Source organism: Anolis sagrei, chromosome 1 (assembly GCF_037176765.1).
Source record: "Anolis sagrei isolate rAnoSag1 chromosome 1, rAnoSag1.mat, whole genome shotgun sequence".
NCBI classification, from domain to species: Eukaryota; Metazoa; Chordata; class Lepidosauria; order Squamata; family Dactyloidae; genus Anolis; species Anolis sagrei.
The window spans coordinates 117964599-117981880 of NC_090021.1; the positions used below are offsets into that span (position 1 = coordinate 117964599).

Here is a 17282-nt window from a genome sequence, read left to right on the forward strand (position 1 = left end):
ATCTTTCTGCTTAAATAATGCACAAAGATTTTATATGCAGTCATTCTGGTGTTTGAATCCTTTGGACAGTCACCCAATGTAGACTGCATGCCTTTAGTGACACCACTGCCTCCACATCCACACACCTATTCTCTTTGTGTGGGCAGACGTGACTACCTTCCACCTGCCCCTGATTGGCTAGCTGTCAAAATGTGTGCCATTGGCACAGGGGTGCAGGGGCTACTGAGAAAAAAGAGCCCTTAGGGAAAATGGCAGGGGGGAGAGTGCCTGCTGCCACACAGCCTATTAAGTCAGACAGGGCATCTATCTCTCCCAGACCCATTGAATCTCTACCAGCTCTATGATTCTATGATGTTCTTGCTATTCCAGTTTTTTCCTGAGTGGCTGTACTATAAGACAAATAAATCTTCCATAAGTTTTAAGGGAAGAGCAAGACATAGGATACAGGCAGATGGAGTAATTCCAATCTGATTCACATCATCCAATCCGATTGGTTCAAGAAATATAACGAGTTTTCTTTTTAAAATGGGAAGACTTTCAAGAAGATCCCTGGGGTAATCCAAGAGAGCTTTGTAGGATGAATCCACCTCCATGTTAATATGTCAGGTATCCACAAAGTGCACCTTATAATTGCAATACTCATAATACAGGTGCTGAACAACTCATGCATCTCTCTGTATGTACTATACATGCTTGTTACAAGAATTCTCTACACAACTGGATAAATACACAATAATTTATGCAACACATTTATGCAACACATTTTAGTAGTCTAAAATGCACAAAAGGTCATAGCTAAGCAGTATAGCTATGACATCACTGGTATACCACAACATGCTCCTTGCTCACTGAAACCTCCATACCTTGGAAATACATTTTGACAAGGATGTAGAGGCTGCTACCTGAATGATTTCATGAACAGGTCAGTACTGGACAAGGCACTGCAGGTCTGTCTCACACCCAGCTTGGAATTGACAGGACTGAATGCAGCCTCTGAATGGGTCTTCTCCATTTCATGGGAGCTAAACAAAATGCAAAGTATATATGTTAAAATGCAAGGAGTTAAAATCACTACAACACACTATTGAAAATCCTTCTGTATTTTATTTCAATACCCTAGGCTGAAGTGACAAAAAAGGTTAACCTTTACTGAGAGGTGCAAAGTGCAATAAGACTTGACAAGATACCACAATAATATATATTGCTTTTAAATTCTTATTTATGTTTTACTGGTTGCTTATTATGTTTTATATCTATGTCTTTGATTGTTGTTGGGTTTGTACTGTATTTTTTACATGTTGGAAGCCATTTTGGGACCCTTTGCAAGATATAAAGATTTATTATTTTATTTTAACAATGCTTTCCCTCCAGTTGGAGGATGGGCTTCCACAGGAAGCTTCCTTGTGTCATCTGATGGGCACAGGCCTATTAGTCCTCCAGCTGGAGCGGAAGTTTTGTAGAACACTTCCCAAGGTAAATGTGATGAGGTATTTAGTATCTGTCTTTCTGAGATACTTCTCACATGCTTAGTTGCATTAGAGAGCTATAGAGATGAGATGAGGCCTAAATACCCTAAAGGCATCAAATCTTGGAAATTAAACACAGGGTCAGCCCTAAAAATTATTTAGATGAGAGACTGCCAATGAAGGTACTGTAAGCTATATTTCAGAAGAAGAAACTGGCCAGACCACCTATGAATATTATTTGCCTATGAAAACACTGTGAAATTCATGAGGTTGCTACAAGTCAACAGAAGACAAAAAGGAACATACATGGACATTGACTAGATGTCTCTAGATCCATAGGTTAAAGGTAAAAGTTTTCCCCAGACATTAAGTCCAGTTGTGTCCGACATTTCAGTTAGCACTCTAGATCCATAGAGAGCACAAAGGAGTATCAGTACTGCACTGCATACTGTGAAGGACCTAAGCAAGGAATTAAAAATGAGTTCATTATTTTTAAAATTCCCTTCAATGATCTGGTAAAATATTTCTCTTGAAATCTATATAGCTTGTTATAAGGAGTGTATAATTATATCGCAACAGGATGGGAACTTTGCTTTTTCATGTGCAGTAATTTGCAAAATTCTGATAAAGCAACTGTGGAATGGAATTCATGATGGATTGGGTATTAGAATTAATGTATTAATAGGACTAATATGTCTGGGCTCCTGTACTTTGTAGTGAGCTCTACGATCTGGATTTTGTTCCTTCAAACAAAATTAAGTATACCCCTTTGCTTGGAGGATTTATTTTTTTCTAATTGCCTCTAAAATGGAAATAGCAAATCCTCAGAAATATATTTCACCATTATTTTTTAGCTTAAATGCCTCTGTGGCTAATTGAGAAAGAGAGTACAATTTAATTAAGATTGTAAGAGTATAATCCAACAAGATAAAAAAAGGAAACTTCATCTTCAATTTTCCTATGGATAGGCCACCACTCTTTTACAGCATGTAAAACAGATGCAGTGAACTCAACATTGATAAATTTTAAATGAAAATATTTTTCATTAATTAGTGCTTTAAAATGTGAAAATTGTATCAAAGATGCTGAAAATAAAAATCTAAGGGGAAAGTGAAGTGTCCAAATTTCCACTGATTGACAGAGTTGTCTGTTTTCAACAGAGTAATATTTTCAAAGATGTGAAAAGCTCATTCATATTTAACTAAATTTGAGTTAAACCCAGTAATGACAGTGAAATAATCATTCTTAATAGGTGTGATAAGGTCCTAAAAGAAATGGGTGTGCCATAATATTTGATTCTCTTGATGTGTAACCTATATTCGAGATTAGGGAAGAACAGAAATTGAGGAAATGCCGTATATAGTTTTTCCCAACTGGGAAGGGATTGAGCAAGACTGCACTTTGTTGCCCTGTCTTTTATCTTACCACCTGATCAGATGGGCTCCTTTTAGGGCTGGGTAACCACAGAAAAAATTGTTTCTAAACTCGATTCGTTTCCAGGGGGCGCTAGTGTTTCCAAATTCTAAATACTTCTGAAATTTTGAGATTTCAAAATTTCGTTATTTACAAAATTTCATTAATTTCGAATCAATTCGTTAATGGCGGACGCGATTGTGCAATATGCTGAAAAAAACCTCCAAATGGGACAGGGGGGACTTCTGAAGCTTCCCTCTCCCTCTGTTGTTGACTGTTGGTGTGATAAAACAAACAACAACTATAAAACTTGCACCAGACATGCGAAAATAATTACGAAATAATTACGAAACAATTTCGAAATAGTAACGAAACAATAACGAAATAAATTGAAAAAATTGTTTCGAATCTAATTTACTCCTCACACTATTCCTGCATGGCTCAATATCGGATCGTAAGCTAATTTAAATACGAATTAATAACGAATTACGAAATTAACTAACGAAACCGCCCAGCCCTAGCTCCTTTCCCTGTTGTACGCCATCTACTCTCCTTTTTTCCCAATGGAGCCCATTACATGATGTACACATATTTCTGGCCAGGCCAGAAAGAGGAGAGCAAGGTCAGAAAGGGGAGAGCAAGAGGCATATGCCACCACTGCAGCAACCTGGGAGTCTTCCCATGTTGCCTTCAGGACAATGGGAGGAAGCCGGGCAGCGAATGAACCACGGACCGTTATGTTATGGTGTGAGAGGTTGGTGCGAGTGGTGTGAGAGGTTCTCCACACTCCCCACCAGAACCCCATAATGGAGCCCCCGGTGGCGCAGTGGGTTAAACCCCTGTGCCGGCAGGACTGAAGACCAACAGGTCGCAGGTTCAAATCCGGGGAGAGGCGGATGAGCTCCCTCTATCAGCTCCAGCTCCTCATGCAGGGACATGAGAGAAGCCTCCCACAAGGATGATAAAACATCAAATCATCCAGGCGACCCCTGGGTAACGTCATTGTAGAGGGCCAATTCTCTCACACCAGAAACAACTTGTAGTTTCTCAGGTCGCTCCTGACACGACAAAAAAAAAAGAACCCCATATATGTCATGGTCCTTTGTGATGAGGTCCATAATTTGTCATTTGAAAATCAAGGTTAGACATAGAGAAGAATGTGAGTTAATTTTCCCCTTTACAGAAATATGTACAGTATAGGTTTGGTTAAATTGCATGTGTGAGGTTCTTTTTTATTAGTCTTAAGATTTCAGGGGAATGAGTTCTTTTAAAATTAGCGTAACTTGCATGTTACTTGCTGATACGATAACTGTTTTCCAAGTCCAAGGATGGAGCCAAAATTGCTCTCCCCATGTTGTTTGTGAAGACTTGCATTTTAGGAAATGAGTGCTTTTAGGGAAAGAAATTGTAATAGTGTGCTGTGGTGTTCTCATTTTTGTTTTCAATGGATATGTTTTCATATGATTTTAATAGCTCAGAAAATATTCCCTTATCATCACATATTTGATTATGAGAAGGGTAATTAATCTCCACATTGCTTTGGCTTTGTTTCTATATTAACTTCTACCACAGTTCTAGTAAGTAAATAAAGGAAATATTAAATGATAAATCTTAATAATTCATACCATAATTACCTATATTGCAGTTATATTTTTAAACTGATAAAAGTTACTTACAGACAAAACAAAAGAAAGGAGTTACAGTGAAAATACGTATCTGGGGTGCAGCAGGTGTGTGTGTGTAGAATATATATAAAAGGAAATATTCTGTAAACATAAATGTAAGAAACAGAGGGATGTAAAGTAAACATGTAAACCTTATTATAAATCAGCAATTAATTACGTTACATGTGTGAACCATATTAGTGATGTTTTCATTCCAATCATTTTTAAAGGAAATTTACATCTCCTGTAAATCTGATTGCTTGCTGCAATTATTGTTCTCTTATTCTGGGAATTTTTCAATTGGTTTTAATTCTGTAGAGAATTTTATTGTATTTTAACTCTTTGTGTATTTATTGTGTTTTTGTTGGTATCTGCCTTAATTCCTGCAAGCCACCTCAAATCCTAAAGTGTGAGAAAATGCATAATTCCCACCCACTTTCCATTTTTCAGACTTCCAATAGCTGCAATTCCCATTTGTTAGGTTTTTTTCTTATAGAAGTATTTGTGGAGGTATACTCCATGCATTTGTATGTGGCCCCTACTCCACAATTTGCTCATGTTATGCTAGAGGAATGGGTTGACCCATGTTCCATAAATAGGTCTCGGGCTGGATTAAATAGTGGAAAGGCACTATCTACTAGCAAATGGGGGGGGGGCACAACATTAAAACTGAAGGAGATTAATCCTACTCTAAATGATCTATAGTAATTATATGGGTGTCATATTGGGAAAAACAGGATGTAAATCAAATCACTCAATAAGAAACCTCAAATTTCTTACTCTGCAAGTCTGCATGTAGGACTTCAATATAAGGAACAAGAGCAAAATATGTATTCAGGACCATGTTGAGACTTCTGTTATCGATTCTGCTCTCCTTTCCTAAAAATGCTGTGTATGAGAGAGACAGAGATTCTGAAGTGGTGATGATCTTCTTAAAACCACCATTTCCACTGTTAATAGGTTATGATTTCCTTGCCCTTGGAGTGGTAAATCCACTTCAAGTTTTAGTTGGAACTTTAAAGGAGCTGTCCAAAGTGCTGGAAGGGTGGCCTTTTGCAGCTGACAGATGGTATTTTTGTCATGGCCGATTGTTTTTAAGTTCTGGCCATTGTCTTTAGGTACTGCACCCAGTGTGCTGATCACCACTGGGACCACCTTTACTGGCTTGTGCCAGATTCTTTGCAGTTTGATCTTTAAATCCTCACATTGTGTCAGCTTTTCCAGTTGCTTCCCATCAATCCTGCTGTCACCTGGGATTGCAACGTCGACAATCCATGCTTTGCTTTTTCCACATAATAATAATAATAATAATAATAATAATAATAATAATAACAGCGATTATTACTTGCTACACAAGAAGATTGTTACAGCAAACAAGATCACTATGCTGGCTGTTGTATTGGATCACACATCGGACACATCCCAAGTGCCATGGGCTGTGTGATATATCAACAAATAATGTGTGCAGGTGGTCTTTTGCAGTTGACAGGTGGTGATGTTGTCAGTGCCAATGGTTTTAAGTGCATGCCAAGGTCTTTAGGCACTTCACCCAGTGTGCCAATCACCACTGGGACCACCTTATTATTATTATTATCATTATTATTTAATATCATCATCATTATTTTACTGACACAAAAACACAGTATGTCACAGCAAACGAGATCTATATGCTGGATTTCGCATCACAAAATCACAAGTCAAACACTTCCCAAGCGTCTAGGACTGTGTGATGTATTTTTGAATGATGCACGCAGATCCAAGTAAGATGGCCTTTTACCATTGTCAGATCATGATTTTGTCAATGTTTATGGTTTCCAAATGCCAGCTGAAGTCTTTTGGCACGGCAGCCAGTGTGCCGATGACCACTGGGACCACCTGTAATGCCTTATGCCAGAACCTTTGCAGATTATTATTATTATTACTATTATTATTTTGCCAGCACACAGTTTTACTGGTGTTAACTTGTGGGATGCAGCTGATATTATGACTCTTAAAATGGAGCACAAAGAGGCATCTTTGGACCTCATCAGGCAGGAGGAATTTAGGGTCCTAGAATGCTTTCACCCCGTCTAATGTATGGAATCCCACACCGGCTATCACATAACATTATGTGAGTTCTAGCACAGGCCCCACCCCCAACCAGGGTGAAAGTGTCACTGGTCCCTTTCCCCACAACACAGGAGGCCAGCATGAGGCCTCGCCGGAATGATGACACTTTCTCCGTGTGATGTGGGAAAGCGTTGCCAAGAGGGAGCTGTAGACAGGGCAACAAATTCACCCTGCTGCTCCTCTCCTTTCACCTCAATGCCAGGCAAGTGGGACGCTTCACCTGGCCTTTGTGAGGAGGCCCTTTCTCCTAATTTTCTTCTTCACATCAGTTGCTTAGAGTATGTGCCCAATGTGTGATCTTTCTTGGAGTGTTGATGCCTCCTCCATGCAACAGGTGAAAACAACTTACCACACATAGCTCCCACTGCTGGGAGCTATGGGAAAGAAAGGTTTTCAAAATGGATGTAAAAGGTCTAAAGCAAAAGAAAAGCACCACCCCGCCACCTAAAACCCTTCCTTGTTCAAGGAGAATTGCTCTACTAATTGCTTAGCCATAGAGTGGCAAAGGCCAGTCTTTTCAATATAGCTGAAGGCAATGTTATATATTAGCAATTACACAGAGAAGCAGGAGATGGCAGGTTTGTGGGTAAATTATTTCCTTTGATGTGAAATTGGTACAATTAGATGCTCAGTTCTTAGTCCATTTTTGTTCTTTTTACCTCAGATCTGTAACATCCATCCCCTTGAACAGTAACTGGCAATGAAAACATCAACTGGTTATGCACATTTCACCCATGTTAGAATTTGCCACCTGCCTGTAGTCTCTGCATTGTGGGAAACAAGTTCAACAAAGTAAAGAGGCTGTTAAAGACTTTCTGGGGATTTCTTTAATACCCACGGGCCATATGCATTAGCCCTATTCTCTAATATCTGTGTAAATGGGAAGGGGGACAACTCCAAACAGTTTGTGCGTTTAAGGAACTCCACTGGCTGCCATTCATTTTCCGGACCCAATTCAAGGTGCAGGTTCTCACCTACAAAGCCCTGAATGGTTTGGGACCCGCCTACCTGTGTGACCGCATTTCTGTATACGAACCCACACGATCTCTTCGATCATCTGGGGAAGCCCTCCCACCTGTATCGCACGTGCGATTGGTGTGGACAAGAGAGAGGGCCTTTTCGGTGGTGGCCCCTCGACTCTGGAACTCACTTCCTAAGGACATGAGGCTTGCCCCAACTCTGGAAATCTTTAAGAGGAGCTTGAAGACCTGGTTGTTCCAGTGTGCCTTCTCAGAATAATGATCCCATAGCACTTTGTCCTCCAAAGCACTTTATATTGTTTTAGGTCTGCTTGTATGTTTCCACGAACCCCCCATCACTTTTTCGCCTATGTCCAGCATTATTTTTTAAATTTTAATTACATTCAGCCTACCCATAGATTTTAAAGTGCGCTGTCCTACTGTTAATGTTTATGTTATTGTTTTATTGTTTTTGTTTTATTTTAAGTGCTCGGCCTCATGTAAGCCGCACCGAGTCCCTTGGGGAGATGGTAGCGGGGTATAAATAAAGTTGATTGATTGATTGATTGATAAATGTGTGTGTATATGCATGTGTTTGTGTGTATGTGTGTATATTCTGCCCAGAGGCATCAGATTCTGAAGAATGGTTAAACTTGGCCTTTCAAACTGGCCTTCATCCCCCTTTCTTTCCCCACCTTCACTTGGAAACCCAGCTCAAGAAGGCTTAGTTCCCCTTTCCACAACAAAGATATTTTTCCACAACACTGCAAGGTAGATAGTGCTGTTGCTGGTAAGCCCTAGATAAATATGAGACCTGCATTCCCTCTAGATAAACTCTTGTGGGACCTTTAGCCCCTCTACCCTTTCTTTTCTAGGATCTCTATGTTTCCAGTGGTATACTGTATGCCTTCTTGTCTGTTGTTGGGTTCTTTTAAGTCAACTCTAATTTATGGTGACCTTATTACAGGGGTTTCTTGGCAAGATTAAATGAGAAGAATGCTACCATTGCGTTCCCCATAGGTTGAGGAAGTAAGAGTTGCCCAAGGTGATCCACTGGGTTTCCAAATCTGAGTGGGTTTTAAACGCTAGGTTTCCAGTCCAACATAAAAACCACAAAACCATGCTGAATTTTAGGATATGCCTAGCCATTTATTCTGCTCTTCTTGGGAAACCATAGGATGGCTAGTGAATAGACTGTGGCACAGCTGGCTGGGAGTCAGCTGCAATAAGATCACTACTGACCAAAAGGTCATGAGTTCGAAGCCAGCCTGGGTCGGAGTGAACTTCTGACCAATTTGTGTAGCTTGCTGCTGATCTTTGCAGCCCAAAAGACAGATACATATGTCAAGTAGGAAATTTAGGTACCACTTATGTGGAGAAGCTAATTTAACTAGTTTACGAGGCCATAAAAATCTCCAGCAAGCATGCAAAGAATGAGGAAGTACTTCATCAGTGTCACAAATGGACAGTGAAGTGACAGCTCCCCTGGTAGTCAGACTACCCTCATAAAAAGCTGGAATGTTAAATAGCCTCTGAGTGTCTGTCTGTATATGTTGTATCTCTATGGCATTGAATGTTTGCCATGTATATGTACATTGTAATCCGCCCTGAGTCCCCTGCAGGTTGAGAAGGGCAGAATAAAAATACTTAATAAATAAATAAAAAGTTTGGAAAGGATACCAGAGAAGGCCTTTTGTCCCTGGAAAAAACTACACTGAGGCCTTAGCTGAAAAAATAAAGATGAATGCTACAAACCACCAGTGTGTGAGTGTGTGTGTGAGAAAGATGGGACATTCTTGCATTTTTCTGACCAAAATCCAAGAAGGAAAAGTATGAATATAAATAATGACTATATATTCATTTGATTTCCTTGATGGGCAAAGTGAAACTTTTCAGTTTGTGGAAACCATTTATATAAAAAGGGAGAAAAACACCAGTGAGATTTTATTTTTGACGTCTATCTGACAGACTGGCAGTCTTTCAATTTCAGTGAAATACCGTGCCAGTTGATTTGTGGTGCTGGAGATAAAATGCCCAATTTTAAACATAATGAAAAATAGCAATAGGTTCTTCTCAAATATTCTCTGAATAAAAAGTTAGTTTCTTCCTTTATATGTTTTAGTAGAATTGATAGAAAAAAGTATATTGTAACATGGCAGCCTCTGGCACTGCAAATGCAAAGAATCTGGATAGGGAAGGATTGCCAGCTACACCATAACTGTCCCAATGAGTAAACATGAAAATGCTGGAGTAAAATACTTCCACATAGGAATACTCTATGTATGTATGTATGTATGTATGTATGTATGTATGTATGTATATGTGTGTGTATAGGGGTGAAATCAGGGTGAATCAGTGTCCTAGGATGCTCGGGAATGGACGCCAATGCCAGATATCACAGCCGCTTTCACCCCACTATTCCTCCCTGAGAGGGTAATGCTTTCCCCATGTGATTTGCCCTGCTGCTCCCTCTTTCCTTGACAGAAGCCAGGCCAAGCAGGATGCTGATAAGGTCATTTGTCCACATAGAGTAAATGAGTGGTTGAAATACTATGGAATATGTGAGAAATTACAGAATATCTTTCCTATTTAGTGCGGTTTACAGTACTACTAGATTATGTAATACACTATTTATGTGGCTGCCTTTTAAAGTTTTTTGGGGACTTCGGTTTGTCTAAAGGACTGTGGCCAGACTATTAACAGGGATAGGTTACAAGGTCCATGTAACTCCCTTGTTATCACAGGTTAACTGGCTATTGCTCCATTTTCTGACACAATCCTAAGTGCTCGTTGCAACCTATAAAGTGTTGTACAGTTGGGGAACAGGCTTTCTGAAAAAGCATCTCTTCCCCTCTGAAGCCTGTCTGGGTTCTAAGATCTTTAGGTGAAGCCCTTCTTTCAGCCCTGGGTATTTTTAGGGTTTCTTCTTAGGTTTTGCAGTTGTCTCCCCACAGAGGCTAGGACTGTTCCCTCTTTGCAGTGCTTCCATTCAGAAAAGAACATTTTTCTACTATGACCAGCTTTTGGGAAATAACCAAAAGGGCATTTTAACAGTGTGCTGTTCTATCTTTGTATTTTTAATTTATTAATTCTAAATGGTTTTAATTCTATGAGTGGTTAAATTACATTTTAGCAATTACATTTCCCCAAAACTAGACCTCAGTATGGCTTACAGATTTGAAGAAAAATACAATATAATTGAAACATATAAATGGTGAACTTTAAAATACAATTAAATTATCAATAACATTACAGCATACAGTTTCAATAAACGCAATTAAAACAGTACAGTACCCTATTTAATTTAAGTTCTTTTTTTTAAAAAAAAGCAACAATCAAAAGCTTCTCAGAATAAAAAAAAAGTTCTTGTCTGCCTATGGAACCAATGGTCACCACCAGGTATGCCTGCGAAAGTGTTTGGACTTAGTGAAGGGACTATACATCTCAGGGCTAGGCAGGTTCATATGATAATTTAACCCATATAGGGCTTTAAAGGCACTTTACTGATTTTTTTCATGTCGTTTTATAGAGCCAGTGTGGCATAGTACAGGTCAGGTGGACCTCTAAGGCATACAACTGGTCAACAATGAAATAGACTCTGAAGACTGGTATTTGAATCGCTATGGCAGAACTCCAGACTGTGTGTCATGATACATTAGTGTGTTGATATGTTGCACAAATGTAATGAGAAACCTCTGAGTCTATGTGAAATAAGCAATAAATTGCACACATATATGAAAGGTTTTAATGAGATATGTTGTGTTTCCATATATGTCATTATTACAAGTGATGCATGTGTCTGTATCTCATAAATGGCTTGTTTAGCCTCTAGTTTGCTAGTAAAGCTGAATTACAGTATCATAAAATGATGCATGTCTAAAAAATCCTATATTCCACCTGCCATACTCAGCACTTTTTAATTTGTACCCATTACATTCGGCCCGACCCTAGTTTTATTGTGTTATGGTGTATTGTTTTATTGTTTATTATTACTGTTATTGCTTGATGTTTTGATTTGCTTTATAATGTTATATGTATTGCTATGCAGATGTTTTTATTGAGGCCTTGGCCTTTGTAAGCCGCATTGAGTCCTTCGGGAGATGTTAGCGGGGTACAAATAAAGTTAATAAATAATAAATTATAAATTATAAATAAAAAGTGTGTCACCAATATGAAATGTTTGGAAACCTCTGACCTTGAGCAAATCACACTCAGGCCCCTTTTACACTGCCAGATAACTCCAAAGCAGAAAATACACATTATCTGATTTGAACTGTATTACCTTAGTCTACATTGCGATATTTATTTAATTGAAACATTTCTATTCCACCCTTCTCAACCCACAGGGGACGCAGGGCGAAGCACAACATATGTACGGCAAACATTCAATGCTGGGACATAAAACCATAAATATTCACAAAAATTAAAAAAAACATTTATATCCATTTTTAAATAGGTTGCCTAAAAACCATCTCAGGATGGTTTTTCCAGATAATGTGGATTTTTATACAGCTGTGTAGAAGGGGCCTCAGGTCCCTGGGAACCTACAGGTTGAGAACCACTGCCTTAGAGATCTACCTGACCTGTATAGAGGGGACATGGTCTCTCAAGAAACCTGGACTGAAGTCCAGATAACCCAGTTCAAATAAGATATTGTGGATTATCTGCCTTGATATGGCCCTCAGTCTCAGATGAAGGCAATGGCAACTCTATGCCTGAACAAGTCTTGCCAACAACAAACTGTAGGTTGCCATAGATCAGAAATGGCTTAAAAGCAAACAATAACAATATGATTTTCTCTACACAGTCTTTGTTTCCAGTTAATTATTTATGAAGCAACTATTATATGCGGAATATTGTATAATTTGCAAAATGTTGATCTTCATTGCAAAATTGTCTATAAATGTAATATGCAATAATAGAATGTCTCAGCCACATAGAAACAGAATGAAATGTCTAATTGGAACACTTGATTGCAAATTAACCAGTAGAATTAGAAGCTCAATGCTTTGAATGTGTGTTGTTTCCTTGGGTTGGACTAATTCTGTGAGTGCAGAATTCTATTATTGCCCACCTAAGCAAGCTCATCCCACCCAAAACATCTTATAATATAGAAAAACCAAAGCAGAAACAAGTTAGTTTTTGAGGGTATGGAGGGCTACAACTTCTAGAATTTTTCAGCTGGTGAGTTAACTTTTTCAAGTAAGTTTTCCACACTCTTGAAAAAAAAAAATCTGAATATATCCTTCTTTTTTAAAATGAGAGTTGCTTACCACATCATGAAATTTCAACACATTCTTAGGAAGTATTTAGCATTTTTCTCTTTGCTGATTAAAATCTGTAGTAGGTATTAATTATCCTATTTTTTTGTCACTCAGACACTCCAAAGCGATTTTCAGATCTTCAAGTTATTTATACCATATTTTCTACTCAAAGGACCTCATTTTGTTGAAAGTGTGCCCAGATTATGCCCTTTTCTCATGTTCTCCATAAATGTCCAATCAATGCAAAGTGGATTTCTATTTCTAAATATACCCTATTCCACAGGAAGAAGAACTAAGGAAGAGTGGGGAAGCAAAATATGCTCACTTGAGTGATGAACTACACGTATTAATTGAAGTGTTTGCCCCACCCGGGGAAGCTTATTCACGAATGAGTCACGCCTTAGAAGAAATTAAAAAATTCCTCGTTCCAGTAAGTTGATTTTAGTGCTGTTATAAATGTACTTGCTTAAAAGTTCTATTTCATTATGAGCAGTACTTTAAAAAGTCATTATAACTTCCTTGCCAGTATTGCCAATGCCATAAGTTGAATATTATTACACATTTCTATATCTTTGATTTCTCTGTACTTACTATTGTTTTCATGGACTGTGAAGAGATCCAAATATAATTCTAGTATTACCTCTTGTGTTTCAGAAGTATCAACTTCCCAATAGATTGGTAAGAGACTGTTATTTCAGATAGATTAAAGTTGGTCTCACTAAGCATGGTAAAGATAATGTCTAGGAGAAAAGATTTGGAACTAGTAATAATACACAACTTAGTTAAAATGTGAAAGCAATCTATCAGAACTTTAAAATGAATCTGGATGATCTCCCAATGTTTTCAGTAGTATCAAGGAAAACAAATGACGAGTACCATAGACTTGATCTGCTGGGAAAAAGCACACAGCTTCCCCCCCCCCCCCTCTGATTGCCTTCCCCTGGATCTGGGCATTGTGAGGCGTGGAGCACTGGATTCTCCATGCCCCACAGCGAAGTGGAGTGCCACTGCTGGCAACTGGAGGCATGATGAGTTGGTAAGAGTGGGCTGTCCCAGTAGTTTTAATCAACTCTTTACTCTTATGGGAACTACACTCCAAGATCTTTGAGCCCACAGTTCCCACCTGCTCTACATACTATTTTACACTATTTTACAAATTCAAAAAAGCCATAGTTGTTTACATTCCTAATCCTTCTACAACATGTAATCCACATTTCCTGTAGCAGCCATACTGGATGGAATGGTATAATGTGGCACTTTAACACTCATATGTGTAAGTTTACTTGGGGAACTTTCATGATGCTCAAGTACAACATTATGGTTCACTTTAACTGGAGCTTGTATTCAAGACCAGGTTGAGAGCAGCAATCAGATGTTGAAAGGCAGTGATGTGCATACTACACAGCCTATTCTGTGTCCTCTAAGCTAACCCAATGTCATTTAAATAGCATTTTACTGCCAATATTGAACCATTAGTAATATTCACCTGCCATTCAGGTCAACCAGAATACAGAGAGTGTCCATCACATCGACAGCAAAATATCTTGGGTCAGCCCCTCATTGATACACACATAGATTGTAAGTTACAATGCTGATCTAGAAGGATTTTTTTCTTCCAAATGGTCTAGTAATAATAATGTTAGCTGGTAGCTGTGGTTTATTGGACCTGAAACTAACGTGATATCTTTGTTGTTATTTATTTGTTCAGTTGCTTCTGACTCTTCATGACGTCATGGACCAAACCACATCAGAGCTCCCTGTTGGCCATGGCCACCTCCAGCTCCCTCAAAGTCAAGCCAGTCCATCTTGCTCTTGGTCGGCTCCTTTTCCTTTTTCCTTCCATTTTCCCCAGCATCAGTCTCTTCTCCAATCTTTCCTGTCCTCTCATTATGTGGCCAAAGTACTTCATCTTTGCCTGTAATATCTGTCCCTCCAGTGAGCAGTTGGGCTTTATTTCCTGGAGTATGGACTGGTTTGATCTTCTTGCGGTCCAAGGCACTCTCAGAATTTTCCTCCAGCACCACAGTTCAAAAGTGTCTATCTTTCTTCGCTCAGCTTTCCTTAGGGTCCAGCTCTCACATCCATAGCTTGCTACAGGGAATATCATTGCTTTAACTATTCAAATCTTCATTGCCAGTGTGATGTCTCTACTCCTCACTATTTTATCGAGATTGGTCATTGCTCTCCTCCCAAGAAGTAAACATCTTCTGATTTCCTGGTTACAGTCTGCATCTGCAGTAATCTTTGCGCCTGGAAATACAAAGTCTGTCGCGGCCTCCATGTTTGCTCCCTCTATTTGCCAGTTCTCAATCAATCTGGTTGCCTAATCTTGGTTTTTTTATGTTTAACTGCAACTCAGCTTTTGCACTTTCTTCTTTCACCTTGGTTAGAAGGCTTCTTAGCTCCACCTCACTTTCAGACATCAAAGTGGTATCATCTGCATATCTAAGATTGTTAATGTTTCTTCCAGCAATTTTAACCCCAGCCTTGGATTCGTCAAACCCCGCAGGTCGCATGATGTATTCTGCATACAAATTGAATAGGTTATGTGGGAGTATAAAGCCTTGCCATACTCCTTTCCCTATCTTGAACCAGTCTGTTGTTCCATGGTCAGTTATTACTTTTGCTATTTGGTTATTATACAGATTCCTCAGGAGTCAGACAAAGTGGCTTGGTAACCCCATACCACCAAGAACTTTCCACAATTTATTATGATTCACACAGTCAAAGGCTTTAGAATAGTCAATAAAACAGAAATAGATGTTTTTTTTTTCTGAACTTCCCTAGCTTTCTCCATTATCCAGCGGATAATGGCAATTTGGTCTCTCGTTCCTCTGCCTTTTCTAAACCCAGCTTGTACATCTGGCAACTCTCGCTCCGTGTATTGCTGGAGTCTTCCTTGCAGGATCTTGAATATTACCTGAAATAAGCTCCACTGTATGAAAGTTTGAGCATTCTTTAGCGTTTCCTTTTTTGGTATGGGGATATGTCGATTTTTTCCAATCTGATAGCCATTCTTGTGTTTTCCATATTTGCTGATATCTACCTTTTCTTTAAGAGCTTGACTTAAACATTCAGGGTTTTATGTATCACTTCATATGAGTGTGTGATGTTCTTTACAATTCAGCTGCCAAAATCTCCTCTTTTTTAAAGTCCTCACAAATTGCTGTGAGGTTTAGGATTTGGTTTACTACTACAGTAATCACACAGAACAAGTAACAACTATATTTTATGACTTGTTTGCTAGCTTTATCCCTCCCTGCTTCATTTCAGATTTATACTACAGTTAACAAAACTGTTATTAACTGGCTTGTTAAAATTATAAGCCAAGGGGTTCGCTTTGCACAGGATTGCACTGGAGAATTTGGCCTTTATTTCCCTTTTTACAATATCTCTTTAATTTGTTTTATGAGGTTTTGTTGCTTATAAAAGCTTTATTTATTGTGGTAGCAAGTCGTTTGCCTTCTATTAACCTTTCATATACTGTGTGCTTTGCTGCTGAAGCTACATCATATTGGTGGTGCATGGCTGCCTGATAACAAAACCTAATAATCTGACTTTCTATCCTTTCTTTTCCATCATTACTCCTGTTATATAGAAATTTGAGAAGTGATAATGTCATCACAATCTGAGTTTCTCCACTCTCTACTTCATTCACTGTCACTTTGGAATAGAGAAGATTAAAATATGTCTTGTCCCTTGTTTTCTATGACTTGATATTTACAGAGCCGAAGGGGAAGATAACATCAAGCTGCCTCATATCTGAAAAGTACATTTTGTTCTGACTATAGTTTGGATGGAAGAAACCCAGCTTCAGATCCTGAGTCCTCTGTAAAATGAGGTGGTCTTGATTAATTCATTAAGCTGGGGATGGGAATCATGCAGCTCTACAGATTTTGATGAACTGCATACCTAGCCAGGATAAAATGGTTGGGAGCTGCAGTATCCGGAGGACTGAATTATTCACATCCCTGCTTTAAGCATTTTTAACTAGGAACAAGTCCCATTGAAGTGCAATGCACTTACGTTTGTGTTAACCATACATGAAACGACATATATCAGTCTACTAATACTAGCTTGTCAATGGAATAAACACAACTTAATTCTATTTTAGACAACTCTAATCCTGTGGAATAGGGAATGAAAGAATAAAATGCTCACTCCAAAGCAAATTCCATAGGAACTGTGACTGCAGGTCCACAGCTCTAGTACCAGTTGGGAACACATGTCTTTCTTTGTACTCATTGCTCATAAAATAGTCTGAGTATCTGAGATGTGGAAGGTTTTAAGCTTGATATCTACTCATAAAACCGCCACAGATGTTTGCCCATGCCTGATATATAGAGATAGATAAATAGATAGATAGATAGATAGATAGACAGACAGACAGACAGACACACACTTCTT

At 38.7% G+C, this 17282-nt stretch overlaps 1 protein-coding gene across 3 annotated transcripts in view; it reads left to right on the forward strand.

The window, feature by feature from the left end:
* The window catches only part of KHDRBS2 (KH RNA binding domain containing, signal transduction associated 2), a 410517-nt gene that overhangs the window by 184596 nt on the left and 208639 nt on the right, over positions 1 to 17282 (forward strand). For all 3 annotated transcript variants that reach the window (XM_067468040.1, XM_067468036.1, XM_067468041.1), the window contains exon 4: positions 13159 to 13305. In XM_067468040.1, coding sequence (XP_067324141.1) covers positions 13159 to 13305 — 147 coding nt within the window. The remainder of the gene's footprint in view (positions 1 to 13158; positions 13306 to 17282) is intronic.